This window comes from Mastomys coucha, unplaced genomic scaffold (assembly GCF_008632895.1).
Source record: "Mastomys coucha isolate ucsf_1 unplaced genomic scaffold, UCSF_Mcou_1 pScaffold9, whole genome shotgun sequence".
Taxonomy (NCBI): Eukaryota; Metazoa; Chordata; class Mammalia; order Rodentia; family Muridae; genus Mastomys; species Mastomys coucha.
Genome location: NW_022196915.1, coordinates 12403445 through 12419917, shown reverse-complemented (window position 1 = coordinate 12419917; position 16473 = coordinate 12403445). Strand labels below are relative to the sequence as shown.

The following is a 16473-nucleotide window of genomic DNA, read 5'->3' as shown; positions in this document are numbered from 1 at the left end:
ATGCTCCTGGCCATGGCAGGTAAACACTTAGCTGGACCACCCTGGCCAGGCAGGGCACTTGGCTTGGACTCCTGCTTGAGGCCCTCTCTGGTTCTGACAGTTCTTTCCATTTAGAGGACAAGACTGACACCGAGTTCCGGCAGTGCCTGGACTGTGCAGTCCACAACTGACTACAGGATGCTCTGGGCTGCGAGTCTCTCGGCCAGGCAGGATAATGAGAGCTGAGCCGACTGCAGAGGCCCCAGTCATTAGCGAGGACCCACAAGGGGAGTGCAGACAGCATGACGGGCCCTGTTGTTGCAGGGTCAGCCCACAGAATACCCAGAGCATCAGCTCAGCGAGGCGCCTGCGAGATAATTAACAGGGAATTGCCAGTCTCACCACGTGCTTTCCTGAGACTGGTGCGGGGCAGCCTGGCCCGTGCCTAGGTGCTTGCCAGCCCCTAGCAAGCCTGTTCCTGCCTAGGATCTAGGGTTTTGGCAGACCCAGCTCAGTTTCACTTGCTCCAGGATGAAGGGTGTGGCCTGGTTCTGCTCCACACTGAGGTGGGGCCATGAGCCCTAGAGTGTCCTGAGACCCTACTTGCTCTTGGTTTCCCTGTGAGAGCCTAAATGCCTGCTCTGGGTAGAGGGAAGGCTCCAAACTCATGATTCTTAACGTTCTACTAGAGGCATCTGAAGGACAAGGTGGCCAGTGGGGAAAAATCGGTCTCATCCCTGCCTGATGGGAAGAAGCAAGCCATTTAGGAGGATTTAAAGGCCAACTGACTCTCAGAGGCCCCGCCCCCAGGTAGTACACCACAGGAGGTTTCCAAACAGACCCCAGGTACCCAGATGACAGAAGTGCTCAGTGCCCGCCCCGGGGAGACCATCCCGGAAGGCACCTGGATACTTACCTGTGCGACAGAGTGGGTTTCATGGAGCTCATGGAGTTGAGGGGGGGCTGCATGGGGAGTTTCCCAGGGGGGTCGTTCTGGCGGCTCTTCTGATGTCGCAGCAGCAGCAGGCGGCCAAGTTCTTCACACCAGGAGGACAACAGGGCTGCAAGGAAAGACAGATGGTCAGTGGACACACTCCGGCCCCCTCTGCATCCTTCCCAGACATGGTGTTTGTGAGGCCTGCTTTGCTCCTGGGAAACTTTTGAAGGCTCCTTGGGAGGCCTCACTGTTTTCAACTATAAAATGGACTAATGCTCTTGAAGGAGAGATCAGAATCATTTGTGCCACAAGTCCACTACAAGGGCCAGCTGGAATGGCCACCAGGTTGAGAGGCACCAATGAGCAGTCCCGACAATGATGAGGAGGGTATAGAGACAGAGCAAAGGGTGAGCCGAGGGAAAAAGGCCAACAGAGGCCTTGGATCAGGGTGTGACCAGGTACTGACACCCTTCACAGGCTTCTAGGGGACCCCATTACTCCATACTCAGGACATTTAGTGCTACCTGGGTTCTCATCATGGATTATGTTAGAATCTGCAATGTGTAGACATAGCTTAGAGCATTTTTTTGGAGTTGCTGAGGACCCAGGAGCATTTGCTGGACTCTGAAACCCCCAGCCAGAACTCTCCTGTTGAGTATATATCAGCCTGACACACGTGCACACACACACACACACACACACACACACACACTCATTGGACTCAAATGCTTGGAAGAATGGAAGGTTTCCATAGCAGAGGGTGGCAGTGTGTGAGTGTATGTCTTTCTGTGTGTGTGTGTGTGTGTGTGTTTGCACTGGAGATGGCCAAGCCAGCATGTGCAAGAGTCTCTGCCACCAGCCCAAGTCTACAGTGAACCAATGCTGGGGAAAAAACTGTCCTCTCCTCATCCCAATGTAACCACTTGGGACTAAAATTTTCCTTAAGGTCCTTTCAGGATACAGCCAAGTAGAGGGAGGGGACATGGTGAGGCTGGGCTTGTCACCACATCCCCTGTCAGTCTCAGACTGCCTGGAGGATAAAGAGGGGTGTGGACTTTTGTCACTCAGTACTCAGAGCCAGAGAGTGATGAGCTAGAAGAGATGGTGTCCCTGCTCTGGAAGAAACCCTACAGGAGGCAAAATGCCTTCAGCAGATCAAACCCCAGTTGACCGTCACCTCCTGACTCCTTCCACTTAAATAAGGAACCTGAAGTCAGCACTGCCAACACTGGGGAGATATGCCTGTTAGCGTCAGGGCCTCCAAAGCCTGTGGCGTCGCAAGGGCGGGTCTCACAGACCTGTTGCCAGGGCAACAGCCACCATATTCCCAGAATCCATTGGGCTCACCTCCCACCTTTACCTGAGGCCACTACGTGGCACACACACACACACACACACACACACACACACACACACACACACACGGGGAGCATTCCTCCATCTCTCTCTTCTCTCTTTCTGCTACTGCCCCCTCTCTCCCTCTCAATTAAACCTCTTACACGTGGAACTGTTTGGTCCTAGTGTGGTATGTTCTGATGTGACCTGCCGTTCTAACACATCAATGCCCAAATGCAATTTGACCAGGAGTGCTGGGTATTTCCAGCTGCCAGGACCTGTACAGGTCCTCTCTCAGCCCACAGCTACAGTGGGTATCACTGGGGCCAGGCCACCGGGTGCTTGCTCGGCTTGCCTGTGCACAGAAGCACCTGACCAGGAATGGAACTGGACTGTAGCCCTCAAGAGAGCACCGGTGTCACCCCTAGAGGCAGTGGATATGCTGATGTAGCTTGTCCTTCTCCGTGGGTGCCCTCAATGTCACCAGCACAGGGAGGATGGTGAGTCCAAGCACAGGACCCTGCCCTTGACCTGTGTCTGCTGGGAAGCCAGTGAGGCTCCTGGTGGGTGCCCAGCATATACCAGGCATGCCAGGAGGGAAAGCTACCTATCCAGAAAGGCTGGGTCAGGAACAAGCGTGTTTTCAGATTGCTCCATTCTTTCTCTGGGTCTTGGTTAGGCTTCTTGCATCTAGAAGCTCATTTGCACGCCAAGCACGAGGCCCACAGGGTTGCAGCCCTAGGAGGCTTGCTGCCAGCACAAAGGATGGATGCAGACCGGCTGCTTGTGACAGGCCTCACTATCTTGGCCCTGCTCCTCTGGGTACCTGCCAGGCTACTGGGGGATTTAGGGCTTTCTTGGTTACCAGAGGCTGCCCTTCAGGTAAAGGGCAAGATTGTTCACTGTTCCAAGTGGATTGGCTTCTGGAAAGATAATGAAGGTATAGGACTGGCAATGGAAATGGCGGAGGCAACTGGTAGGATGTGTTAGCTATATCTTCACATGCCTGAAAGGCCACAATCCTGTGACCAGGAGGGAAAGAGGGGCGACGCAGAGACTCCCTCTCTCCCTACCTTGGCTAAGAACCTGGAGAGCACAAAGCTTGGCATCAGCCCCCTCACAATGGGCAGGAGCAATGTGAAGACAGACACCACATGGAAATTTGCAGCCAAAAAGGGAGTATGGGTCTGTTTACAGACAGGTCAGGCAGAAGCCCATGGGGCTTGAGTGGTCCAGCCAGGTGGGACCAAGCACACTCTAATCTGGGAAGGCCTACCTGCTTCCTGAAGGTCAGTCTTGTCTGCTTGTCTCTACATTGTGGACCAGTGGGAAAGCTGTCCCAGGATGGGCAACAGAGACAGTTCTAGCTTGAACCCCTTTCTGTGGTAGATAGGTCAGAAGTGCTCTATCAACTGTCTAGACAGCCAATACTGTTGGCCCTTGTCTTATCCTAAGAGTCTCACTCCCAAGTTGACTACAGCTAGTAGTAGTGTATACAGAGGCCCGTGTTCTAAGACCTGGCACTCAGAGGCATGATCACAAAGGCAGTGCTTCCTCTTCCCCTGACGAACACATGGCAGGGTTTGACTGTCCCAAGGGCAGAACACATCAAACTGCAAACTGTCTTTTGTATACAGTGCCTGGAGAACAGTCCTTAGAGGGCCCTTCCTTATGCCCATCTGGAGCAGGCCTTGCACAATGCCCAAGCACTGAGATGGGTAGCCCTGTGAGTCTGGCCTCTCAGCCTGGAGGGAGCCAGTTTCCTCACTAGCTCATCAGAACATTCTACCAAGTGTCCTAGCTAATGATACCACGCAACAGTGGGACTCACACGACTGCCTGCCTACTCGGGGGTCTCAGCTCAGATTTCAAATTATTTCCAAACTTCTCAACATGGTATGCAAACACACATAACCCAGCACATTTCAAAATGATCAAATGAGGGCTGGCAAGATGGCTCAAGGGTTGACGACTTGAGTTCCATCCCTGAGATACACATGTTGGAAGGAGAACAGACTCCTGCATATTGTCTTTTGACCTTCTCATGTGTAGTGTGTGTCACACACACACAGACACGCACACGCACATACACACACACACATGTATATATACACAAGTAAATACTAATAATTAAAGATCCATTGGCCATCTGGAGACAGGGTGCCACTATGTAGCTTGGATGACCCAGTACTCACTATGTAGATCAGGCTGGCCATGAACTCAAGTTCTGCCTGCCTCTCTCTATTTACTGCTGGGATTAAAGGCACATGCCATCATGTGTGGCGGCTCTCCACAAATATGAACTAGCATTTTGTTACTAGGCTCCATTCCTATCCATTATCACCTAGGGGCCAAAGCGTCTGGCTACCCATCTATATTAATTTGACAAACTGCTGCTGAACACCTACTGAGTGAGGAGCTTCCTGCACTAGGTAAGATCCCCTGTATAAGCCAGCAAGCTAGGAGGCAGATCTGTGCACACTCCTCTGGCACTAGGGCCCAGCTGTATTCAGGGCAAGAGACATAGAACAATCACAGATCAAAACAGTTCCACCTCACTTCTATGCAGCCGTTAGCTAAACACTCATGCGCTCTCTCTAAACCTTTATCTGCTGATGAGTACAACCCTAATACCTGCTCTTCAGGATCATTAGGATGTTTCAATGGCACAGACACTTCTAAAGTGCTTAAAACAGTAGCTTGTAGGTAGAGGGGGTCTTATGTAGCATTGTGGCCCCAGCAACTTGGCACTCATCATGTGACCAGTGGGAGACACATGCTGAGAAACCAGACCACCACTGTGTGACACCTAAACAAGGTCACAGGGCAGCTGTGAGGGTGGTCTGAGTCACCACTCTGAAGTAACAGGAGGACTACAGACCCATGGTATGCTCATCCTATGATTAGCATCAGCCCCCATAGTTGACAGAGCGACAGTAAGGAAGGCTCTGAGGCCCTGGTGTGTCTGTCCACTTCTGATCCCTGAGCAGAGTGCAGAGCCAATGTCCTGAGTGGGTATGAGCTCCAGACACTCATGGGAGACATGTGGGTATAGACGGAGGCCTCAGGGCAGATGATGAAGCCATCTGCTCATTCAGTACAGGCTCTGCATTCGGCCCTTCTTCCCTGAGAGCTTCCAAGGGGCAGAGGAAGGACAGCCAGTGTCCTACTGTGAGACAGGAAGCGAAGGGCTGTTTCCTACCCAGGTGCAGCTGTGCCCCTTTAGCTGTTGCCCCAGAAGAAAGAAAGTCTTGCACCCCTGTCTCTGAGGACATAGCTAAGGTTCCTCCTCTATACCAGCAGTACTGGGAGGAACAGTAAGCAGGGCCTGCCTTTGACTACTGAAAATGAAAGCACACAGGAAAGACACGGAGGTTGGTGACTAGGTTCCAGGAAGTGGGTCTGAGGGGATACAGAAGAGCCAGGTTCTCCACATCTACCTCTTCAAGATCTTTCTAGCAACCACTCTCACAAGCAAGCAGGCCCATCACAATGCCCCTGAGGGCAAGGAGGGAACCAATGACAGTAGAGGCCAGGCAGGCTGGAATGCAGAGCCCTAGGCACTGAGCACATGACCAACCCCGGGTGTGTCTTCCCTGGGGCAGGGACAGGCCCCATACCTGCTTTTGTATCTGCACCTCCCAGCAGCAATCACAGAGGAGGCAGAAGCAGCAAGGCTCTGATTTGGGGAACCGCCTGGACACCCGGCATGATTTTGGAGCTTCAGAGACCAGCTTTTGGGGGCCAGTGGTGATAGGATCCAGTTGGGGTATCGGGGGACAGAGGCTGGGTCTCAGGATCTAAGACAGCGAGCACACAGGGGCATAGGAGAGGCTGCTCCTCACTAGGCTGGGTTGGGCTCGAGCTTGAAATGGAGCAAGAAACCAGAGGCAGCCAGACCTCTGGGCAGCCTTACTGGCCCAGGCCACTCAGTGCTTTAAGATCCAGGAACTGGGAAGGACCAGATGCAGGGAGGAGCCTTAGAAGCAGTCTGGAGGTGATTGGAGAGCAGAGACATTGAGAGCTGAACAGCTTTATCCACCCTGCTGCCACCAGGGAATGCAGAGTAAGACAAGGAGACTCTGAGGAGCACAAAGCGTTTCCACCGCTGGGGCAGCTGGGAAGAAGGGTGTGTGTGTGCGTGGGGAAGTGGGGATAGGAGAGGTGGCTTCTGAGTCCCCCAGGGCACCTGGGCTGGACTCTGAAGTGGCCAGGAAGAGGCCTGCAAGACACAAGGGACTCCTCCTTCACACATCCTAGGGGGGAAAAGAATTCGGGGAAGGGCCATTCCTCCAATAAATAGCTCAGTCACACATTTCAGGTGCACAGGGGACAGTGACACAGCTGCAGGATGAGCTAGGCACTTCCTGGTGAGTCAGAAAGCCACCAACATGGCCACTCCAGTCCCAGGAGCATACCCTAGCTATCTCTAGACTATGGACCACCATGGTGTATTGATCGTTTCAGCAGCCCTGTTCTCCTTACACCTTGCCTACTCCAAGCTCAGCAATGAGTTAGAACAGGCCCGCCATGTCATCATGTGCCTGCCTCCCAATTGCCTGTCACCAACCCACCCTGCTTTGGATAGTCAGGAAAAGCTGGATGGAAGCAAATGGGGCCATGAGTCAGGCTATCCAGGGGTTAGACATGAGACTGGAGGGGCCCCCTTCATAGTCTCAGCACTCGGTGTAGCATTTAGTAAGAACTGCGAAGCCAACACATGACTAACAGGCTGCAGGGAGGCCCAGACAGAAATAGCTCAGTTCATGAGAGTATGGGAGCCGGTCAGTCATCAAGCACCCCATCTGAGCTGGATGTAGAGCTGGTGCAAGGCCCCGGAATGCAAGCCAATCTCCATGGCACTGCCACCAGATAAAAACCTATCACGGAGTCCACTGACACATCTCATGCCATGCACAGCCACAAGCTAATGAGACTTTATAAATATAAGCCGCTTACAGAAACAACAGTGTAGGTGACTTAAGGACAACTGCCACCTTCATGTCATCTGCTCATGTGCTGGCACCAGTGCTTACGATGTCTGTACATCCACTATGCGCACAAGAGAAAAGGCAACCTCTGATCCCTCTAGGTGGGGCCAGGTCACACTCTCACCTTCTCCTCTTTCATCCCCCCAGCACAAAGTCCTGGTCCCAAAACCAGGAGGCAGGGAATCTCTAGTTTGGGCTGGATACTCTAGAACTCATCAGGAATACACAGGCCTGGGCTCATCCCTCCATTCTGTGTGTAAAATGGCGAGACAGCAAAAAACCCTCTCGTTTACAGACCTGGGTCTGAGGATCCCCAAGGCAATATAGACCAGACTTAACTTTGGAAGCTCACATGAGAAGCACCAGGTCTCCTCCCTCCTGAGGTCAACATTAAACAAATTCAGATACCCACAGGTGGAGTATCCTGCAGGTTAAATTGACTGGTTTTCCCTGCCTTCCTCTGTAGGCCTTCCAAGGCTGAGACATCTGACAAATAGAAAATGAACCTGGTCCCTTGTGGGTCTGTCTTTTCCAAACTCTAGGAGGATCCCACAAACGTACATAAATGCTCAAAGTTGACCACTTGGCAGCTTTATGCCTGCTGCTCCCTGGGGTGGGCAGCACCATCTCTGGCACCCAACAGTAGCTACATCTAGTGTTTCTCTACTTGGCTGACCTCCAACCCACATTTTACCTTGATATCTACCTATTCCTGCCTCATCTCTTGTGCCCAAAGTACCAGGAGACAGACAGTCTGTCGAGGCTCACCCTCTGTAGGGGCACTGAGCACAGGGCCTGGGACAAACTCTACAGCCACCCTCTCCACACAGACCAGCTCTGAAGGGTTCTTGGCATTTACCCAACTGTGCCCTGAAGAGGGTGGGAGGGCAACAGGAGCCAGGGATCCTGCCCTCGTGGCGACGCTCCCAGTAAGAGTCAGGCAGTTAGACTTGTATCCTGAAGAACAGAAATGTCTATGGAATTGTCACTTTGCTTCCTCGCCTGGAACTGACAGGCAGTTTCCTGCTGGCCTCTGCAGGGTGCACCAGCGATGGAGAAATGGCCCCACTCTCTGCCCCGGGAGGAACCCACAAAGGAAGCACGTGACCATGAGAGGAGATTCTAGTCTTGGGCTGGGGCAGGTAGCTCTGAGTCACTGACCCAGTAAAGCAGCCTTAGGCTCCACAGGCACATTTGTCTACAGGAAGGGTGGCCATTCTGACCCTACTCACCCTGCTGTCGTGGATGGGGAAGATCTGCCCAGGGACACGTGCTTCCTCTCCCGTCCCCTGCTCAGCTACTTCTCACCCTCAGCTTGACTCCCAGGCCTCAAGGGCTGCCCAAGGACTATAGGGTATTAGAGGAAGGGGACAGGGAGTTTTGGTGGATTCAAAAGATCAGGACATTGGCTCTGCCACGGATACACAGGACTTCCCTTTTATGTCCCTGATCTGGGACATCAGACCTGTCACTAGGAGATATTGAGTACCATCCCAGTTTTTCATCTGAGTTGAGCTCGATACCTGTGTGGCCACGAGCAGCTTTTGTCCCTTTCTAAGTCCAGGAGGGCCTGTGGGTGGGTGGGAAGTACTCTGTAACAGTTCTGACCCCTTAGCAACAGGGGTCAGAACTTCCCAGTGGTCACAGGGAGTTGGACTTTGGTGGTGCCGACAACAGCCCCTGGTTTTCTGTGGAGGAAGCTCTACTGAGGAATTGCCACACTCTTGCCTGGCCTTTCTCAGTAAGGGGTTGGCCTGAGCTTCTGGTTTTCCCAGATCATTCTTACCTTCTGTTCCCTGCTCTGCCATCCTCGGCACTGTGTGGGGAGAGAGGCAAGACACACTGGCTGGAACCCTTCCATTTACCCCTCATCCTTATAGAAGCTTAGGCCCCACCGGCCAGGACTGGCTAGGTCTGGTGTGCAGCCTACCTGGGACACACACACACACACACGAGTTCTCCAACTGCTCCTTAGGCTGGGAAGGTGTAGGCTTAAAGGATCCCGTGGAGTAACCCAGCCTGGAGTAGCTTCAGGCTACTCCTCCCACCCCCACCCCTGCCTCCAGAACACTCCCTCTTCCCAAGGGCTCTATGGGTGACAGAAGCTGGAGTCTCAAGGCGTGTGAACACGCCCTGGGAACTGAACTCTGTGGAACCTTGGAGCCTGCAAGGCTGATTCCCAAACCGGTTTGGCTGTTCCTTGCCCTGTGGAGGCTGTCCGGGCCGAACAAGAGGAGACTCAAAAAGATTCCAGAAGAGTGGAGCCTCTGGGGGCCTCAGAAGAAGCCAGTATGAAAAGTTCCCTGCCCATTTCCCATTACCATCAGGCTAGCCTGTATAGTTCAGGCTCAGATGCTAAGACTCCAGTGAAAAGTCAAGAGTGTATGTTCATCAGGAAGAGAATGTCCTGCCCTTAAGATGGTCTCATCTCTACAACTGTGTCCTCTCACAGTACTGTGGACCCAAGGATGGGCTTGGGATGTGAGCCAGCAAGCTGCTGCTGTTGGCTCAGAACATTTGGCAGGGAGCCACTTCTGGAGACATCCCTCTTGATGTAGTGGCTCACTGGTCCTCCCACAGGTCCTCCTGTGGGTGGACAGCTCCAGCTCCTATCCAGGAGAAGTCAGGAGCCTGACTCAGGCCACTGCTTGAGTGTGTGGCAGGTCATGACCTTTATCTTCTTAAGCTTTAGGGATGGCCATGCACTGGCTAGGGATTGCAGACCATTACAGTGGGAAATAAAAGAGCATTATTAACAAAGCAAGGGGACCAGTGAGAAGGCTCAGTGGGTGATGGTGCTTTGGTGCCAAGCCTAAAATAAAACCTTGAGTTCAAATCCCAGGACCCAAAATGGTGGGAAGAGAGAAACGGATCCCACAAGCTGTCCTTTGATCTCCACACACAAACATATAAACATAAAAAATAAAACACAAATGACAACAGGCCATTAGTCCCAGCACTCAGGAGGCACTGGTGGAAGCAGTGGCAGAGGCAGGCCAGTTTCTCTGAGTTTGAGGCCAGCCTGGTCCACATAGAAACCTTATCGCAAAAACCAAAACAGTAACAGTAATTCAAGTGCTGGGGATGGTAGCTCAGTGGTAGAACTTTTGCCTACATGCATGAGGCTCTGGGTTTAATCCCTACTACCACCACAAACAGCCACAGAAATAAAGTATGTGGGGGGGGGGGCAGAGGGAGGAGGAGGAGGAAAGTATCTATAGTCTTCCTTTTAGAGCCTTGGGCCTAAGCCCATAACAGCCTTCTCTCCACATCCTGGGAAGACATGGATTCCACCCAGGACAGAGCTTCTTGGTGCTCAAGGACACACTGGTGTTCCTAAGGGCCTATGAGAGGACTCCCTACCTGCCTCCTGCCCTAAGGAGCACCTGAAAAAGCCAAGGATAGCCCAGAGGTGGCAGTGAGGTAATAAAAGATGCAGTCAGATGGCCTGGGAGACCAGGATGCTCTCGCATTGGCCTGGGTCCCTAAGGTGAGAAGAGAGCCCCCCCCCCCCCCCCCCACACTTTATTGTGCCTGGAGCTGCAGTAGGAACAGCCTCAAGATCCATTTATCCTTCCTGAACATGCTCTCTCCTACAGGCTGAAACACCACTACCCTCTGTTTGACCTCAGGGAATTGGGGGGGGGGCCTAAAGAAGTCCTATGGAATTTTTTTTTTGTCCCTGGGAAGTCTCTGAGACATGTCAGCGAGACTCACGGTCTGGTTTTCTCCAGGTTAAGAAGCTGGAGTGAGCTCCACGTCTTCCTTAGATAGCACAGAATCCCCAATACTCAACACACCGGTAGCCAGACGACAGAAGAGCATACATTCATGTGCGGAGTAGCCCAGCTATACACTGACCAGCCCTAGCGAAGCCAGCAGCTACCTAGTAACCACTCCCGGACCCCTCAAATGGCATAGCTCATGACACCAACATAGAGGCTCTCTGGGGTGACTAAGCCTTGGGGAGACGATTGCCCCACAGCAAACTTGTATCAACAAGGGAACAATACAGGCAATTCTCAAAACTCAAGGGGTGTGGGGCATGGTGACAGGTGTAGGCGAGGCTGGGGAGGCAGCACTCACAGAGTGACCCACACCCTTCACTACGGGGTTAGGGCACACTCAGGAAGCACCTGCTGGCCAGACTTCGTCCTACCTGTCCTCTGTCTTTAGGCCTCTGCCGCCTCATCTCACCCACCATTCCCTCGATTCACCAGATGCTTAATCAGTTTCCCTTTCAGACTTTCAGGATCCTGGTGCAAAAATGCAGACAGGTCCTCCCTCTTCCAACTCTGGGCTACGGAGTTAGCTGCAGTCACTCTGGGATACACCGACGCTCTTCTTTAGGTGACCTCTCAGTCCAGGAGCTCCAAACATGGCAAGCAGGGGTGGTTAGAGCGAACATAGCAACCTGGGGTGGTTAGTGGCTCCTTCCTGCCCAGTCTTCAAGTAGGTTCTCCATGCAGAAGTTTGTGGCTGTCTTCCTACTCGACAAATGAGAGCACAGCTTCATTTCTGTGCCTTCCCTGACTGGCTATTCCGTGCCTCTTCCGAAAAAGCCTGCTGGGTGTAGTGGCTGGGGAAGCATCTGTGTCCGGCTGGGACCACCTCCTCGCCAGGTGCCCATCAGAGCTGGTAGGTTAACAGTCTGCTGCAGGAAGACAGCAGATTGACCTCCTTACGCCACTGGATCATTTGCCAAACCACAGGGGTCCGTCCCTTTTACGTCCTAGAGAAACATTCCAGAACATATTCTAGAATGCCAACTACCTATTCAGTCATAGACACTCTTGGTTTTAGACAGATACCACCTGAAGCAATTCCCAGAGACTCTGTATGGCACACCTGAGGGTGGCGAAGGTAAAGAGATATTTTGTTGTTGTTGTTGTTATTGTTTTACTTTTTAACTTAATGTGATTCTCTATGGACTTCTTTAAATATCCAGTCATCTCGTTGCAGTGAAAGTAATCCTGTTTAGGATAGGGCTTCCTGGCTACCCCTGGCCAGGATGTAACAGTCAGTATGTCTCGGACAGGAAGTCCCAGAGCAAGACTGAACCATCTGGATTTCCTGGCCAGACATTCTTGTCCAGGCCTTAGAATCATCTGGAAGGCCGGTTACAAGCACTAGACTCCAGTCCCTGTGGGGTCTCTGATGCAGCAGAACAGAGATGACGAATCTGCATTTCCATCAGGTTATGGTGGTGGTGATGACACTGCCTGGTCTCACTTTGAGAAGCACTGTTGGGCCTGGCAGCATGAAATGCTCTCTCAAGGGCTTCCGGAACAGATTGGAGAGGCTCGCTCTTCTTTCTCCTATTCACTGACTAGTGTTCAGGAGCTCCCAGGACCAGCTCTGTGAGCTGGGCAAGTGGTCTCTGGGGTTGCTGCTGACCTTCCTCTGGGTTACCTCTACACCTTGGGCTTCAGAGTTTCTTCAACCTTGCACACTCTCTCAGAAGAATACTCCTAGGCTGGAGACAGGAGTGGGTGGAGCCCTGGTTTTACGTCAGATTTGGGAGCAAGGCTCAGGTGGGATATACACTTGCCTCACCTGCAGGTGACCTTTCCGTCTACACAGGGTATTCTAGAGGCATGATGGAGGAGTTACAGGTGGAGAACTTGATTCAGGCCAGACCCTATTCCAGTGACTCTGCCTGAATAGTCTGACTGAAGTTTCTGAATTTGGGAACCTGGGTCTGTCCCCAGCGGCTCTCAGTGCCACCATCAACAGCTGCTGGACTGGCTGAGTGGAGCTGAGGACTCTGCCTCTTGTGGCCGTAGGGCTGAGTCAGCTGTGGGATCTCAGGAGCTGGGGGGGTGGGGTGGGCAGGTAAGGCAGGACTTGATGGGGGAGGGAGGGCAGGCACAAGGCAGACAGCAGCCTGGCCATCTGCTGTGCAGTCAGTCCCAGCTCCTGGTTTCTCTTCAGAGCCTCTGGAGGAGGCGACCGTCATTTGTTTAGGCTTCTGCAGTGTTCAATCACCACACAGCACTCCACACAACCCTCCCTCCGCACCTCCAGCTCCTGCTCTCTCTCTCTCTCTCTCTCTCTCTCTCTCTCTCTCTCTCTCTCTCTGCAGGAAACAGCTTTTGCCTTCTGCCTCTGATGGAGGCCATGAAAATTAACGGAGCTTGAGGCGAAAGCACTGTGGCAGGAGGGGCTGGGGCTGCACGGCCAGCTGGCCAGGCTGAGCAGGCACCAGCAGGGCAAGCTTGAGGCCTGAGGGGCTGGCCCGGCCAGACAATTGGCAACCCAGCAAGGCCACAGGGTCACGGGTGGTTCCCAGCAGGCTGGAGCCACTCTAGGCATCCTTGGGGAGCCAGACTTCACAGTTTGGACTCTACTGGGATCCTGGGCTGAGGGAGAATCTGAGGGTAAGAACAGTTGCTTTCTCTGACCTTAAGAGAGCCAGCTCATACAGGCATTGTATCCTCAGAAGGTCAGCTGCCTATGCTAGACAAATCAGGACATCCCTATTTCTTCACCGTCCTGACAGTGCTGGGAACCGGTGATCACTATGTCTAGTCTCCTGGCCCCCAGAGACACTGAGGGACTTGCCAAAGGACAACCAGCAAGAGCAAATGGCAGGGGGTTCTATCCTCTTTGAAGGAGAAAAATGACTTATGCACAAAGTACATAGATACATCTCTTTAGAGAACAGACATTCACATGGGCAGGAAGAGTGAGCTGGCTCCGGACCCACAGTTCTCCCAATACCTGATCCACCTCCCAGTTCTCTTTCTGAAGAGTCCATGCATGCATACAATTAGAGTAGTGGAAACAAGAGTCATTCATCCCTGTCCCCCCCTCCCCGCGCTCCCTGCCCCCCAGTTCCTTTCATCAGGGACCACAGCTGCTGGAGGCTCTTTCCCTTGCAGGGACTTTCTATCATAGATTCACAGCAAAGCTTTTCAACCTCACCTGGACACTCATTTCAGGGTGTTCCTTCATGAGCTTGACCTCCGCAGCCAGGGATTCCTCCGAGTCACTGGACTCGGGGTCTACCAGCCTTGTCTCACTGCTCTGCTGAGTTCTGGTTGCCTGCTTCTTAGACAATCTTCTTAGCTGACTCTCCAGTCCCCACCTGAATGAGAGCTTTCTAGGATGCCAAGGTTTCTTCGTGGCTTCCACCATCACACTTGCAGTGACTGGTGGCACACACTACTGGAGGTAGCCTGATGTGTGTGTGTGGCAAGGCAGAAAGAAGCCCTTTCTACATGGTGCATGGATCCCTTTTCAAGAATGGGGATCTCAAGCCCAATGCACTATCAATTCCCAGAGCACAGGACTCTCTCTGCTATGCTCTATATACCTTGCCTCTTTCAAAGACCTAGCCTTGGGTCTCCAGCTCTAATGCCTACCTCACACCTCAGACCAGAGAGTACAGGGATGGTGTGAGCATGGGTGTGGGCAGGCAGACACACAGACACACACAGACACAGACACACACACACACACACACACACACACACACACACACACACACACTCTACATTGTCCAGATGATGAGACAGGAAGACTCCATCATCTGAGGGCTACAGAAGACTCTCAGGGAAGGTTCCTGTACTAATAGAAAGCTGAACAGCTATCTTACAACATGGAAAAAAACTAGCACCAACATGTCCCATAGGAAAGCAAATAGGAAGCTCGGTGTGCTGGCACATGCCTTTAGCCTCAGCACCGGGGAGGCAAAGACAGGGGCATCTCTGGGAGTTCTAAGACAACTTGGTCTATGTGGCGAGTTCCAGGACAGCTAGCAGTATAAAAAAAGAGAGGAAAGAAGGAAAGAGGGCGGGAGGGAAGGAAGGAAATGAAAAGGCCAGCTGGCTGAAGTAAGGGAGAGAGTGTCTTGAGACAGAAGAGAGAAGCCCGGGATAAAGAGCTTGACTCTCCAAGACTGTCCTATGACTCAGACTTCTGAGAAGAGTCACAAGTAGACTCCATGTCAGCTACTTCTGGCCTCCTCTTCAGCCTCCATGAGAACCCAGGACAGAAAGAGCCCGGGCCTCACTTCCCTGCTCCCTACAGATATAACCAAGCAAGAAGAAACAAATTGAAGAGCTCAGGAGTCTGGTGGGGCTTTGGGAAGTTTGACTCGACAGGGCAATGGCATTTAACGAAGCTCACGTCATCCATCATCTGGGTCCAGCCACTTAGATACCGGGCATTTGATTAAACTAATATGGGCGGCAGGGCGCTTCCTACCCTCGCCTACAAATTAGACCGTCACACACGATCCGATTACCTTGACTGCCACATTTATCTTGAGAGTGGGGCCATCCATCACTCCTCAGCGGCTGACTCTACCCGCCCCATGCTAATTCCATCAGGAGGAGAGTCAAGTTTATCCCAGCCTTGCGTCAGGTGGTGTCTACTCATCCATCCATTCGACATTGGTTCAACACCTCCTCGCCTCACATTACCCAGGAAGAAAATGCAGGCTTTGCTTTCAGTGAGCCCATAGGAGCGTCATGGCAGGGGAAGGGTCTACACTGGTCAAAAGGCAGAGTGCATCTGGCGTACCTGCCTGTGTCCCAGCTTGCCTCCATCTGAGACCACCCTGTCCTCACGTGTCACACTTGGGAAATGGTTCCACAGCGTAGCACAGCACTGTCATGGAATTTCCCCCAACTGGAGAAATGTTCTAGATCTATGTTGTCCATAACCAAGAGGCAGGGCCACATGTAGCTGTGGAGTACTTCACCCGTGGCCCTGCAAGGAGAAGCTGAGCTTAAGTCTTACTTAAGCTTAATTTACTGAATTCAAGTGTCAATGGCCACCTGGGGCCCCTGCCTCCTGTTGCCTAGCATAGATGCAGGAACTGCTGTGAAGAGCAAGCTCAGTCCTCATCGTGCCCAGTGCAGAACATGACCCTGGACAAAAGCTCACAAAGCCTGGATCCTGCCCTTCTAGATCTCAGGCCAGAGATGGCTATTCATCACTTGAAGAGCCTGGAACAGGCACTCCTACTCTTGGGTCATTATAATCCAGCAAGGTGGGATACTTCCCTACTTAAATCCAAGCAGTAGTTCAGAGGTAAAGATGGTACAAGCCACACCATGGTGGAGGTGGGACCCTAGTCTGGATCTCTGTGGCTTTGAGCCCTGTCTTCCCACTGATTGGACCTCTGGCACTCCAGGAGAAAGTCAGCAGGGCTAGAGGCTATGTGCTGTGTGCAGAGAGGGCACATGGCCAGCCTTCCAATATCTCAGCAAAGCTGGTGGT

General features: G+C 52.6%; 1 protein-coding gene across 6 annotated transcripts in view; it reads right to left on the bottom strand.

The window, feature by feature from the left end:
• The window catches only part of Zmiz1 (zinc finger MIZ-type containing 1), a 209786-nt gene that overhangs the window by 30835 nt on the left and 162478 nt on the right, over positions 1 to 16473 (bottom strand). For 4 of the 6 annotated variants that reach the window (XM_031360908.1, XM_031360909.1, XM_031360910.1 and 1 more), the window contains one exon: positions 896 to 1040. In XM_031360908.1, the coding sequence (XP_031216768.1) occupies positions 896 to 1040 (145 nt within the window). Of the gene's footprint in view, positions 1 to 895; positions 1041 to 11401; positions 11572 to 11656; positions 11938 to 16473 lie in introns of those variants that run through there. The other 2 variants (XM_031360913.1, XM_031360912.1) reach the window with 2 other exon arrangements.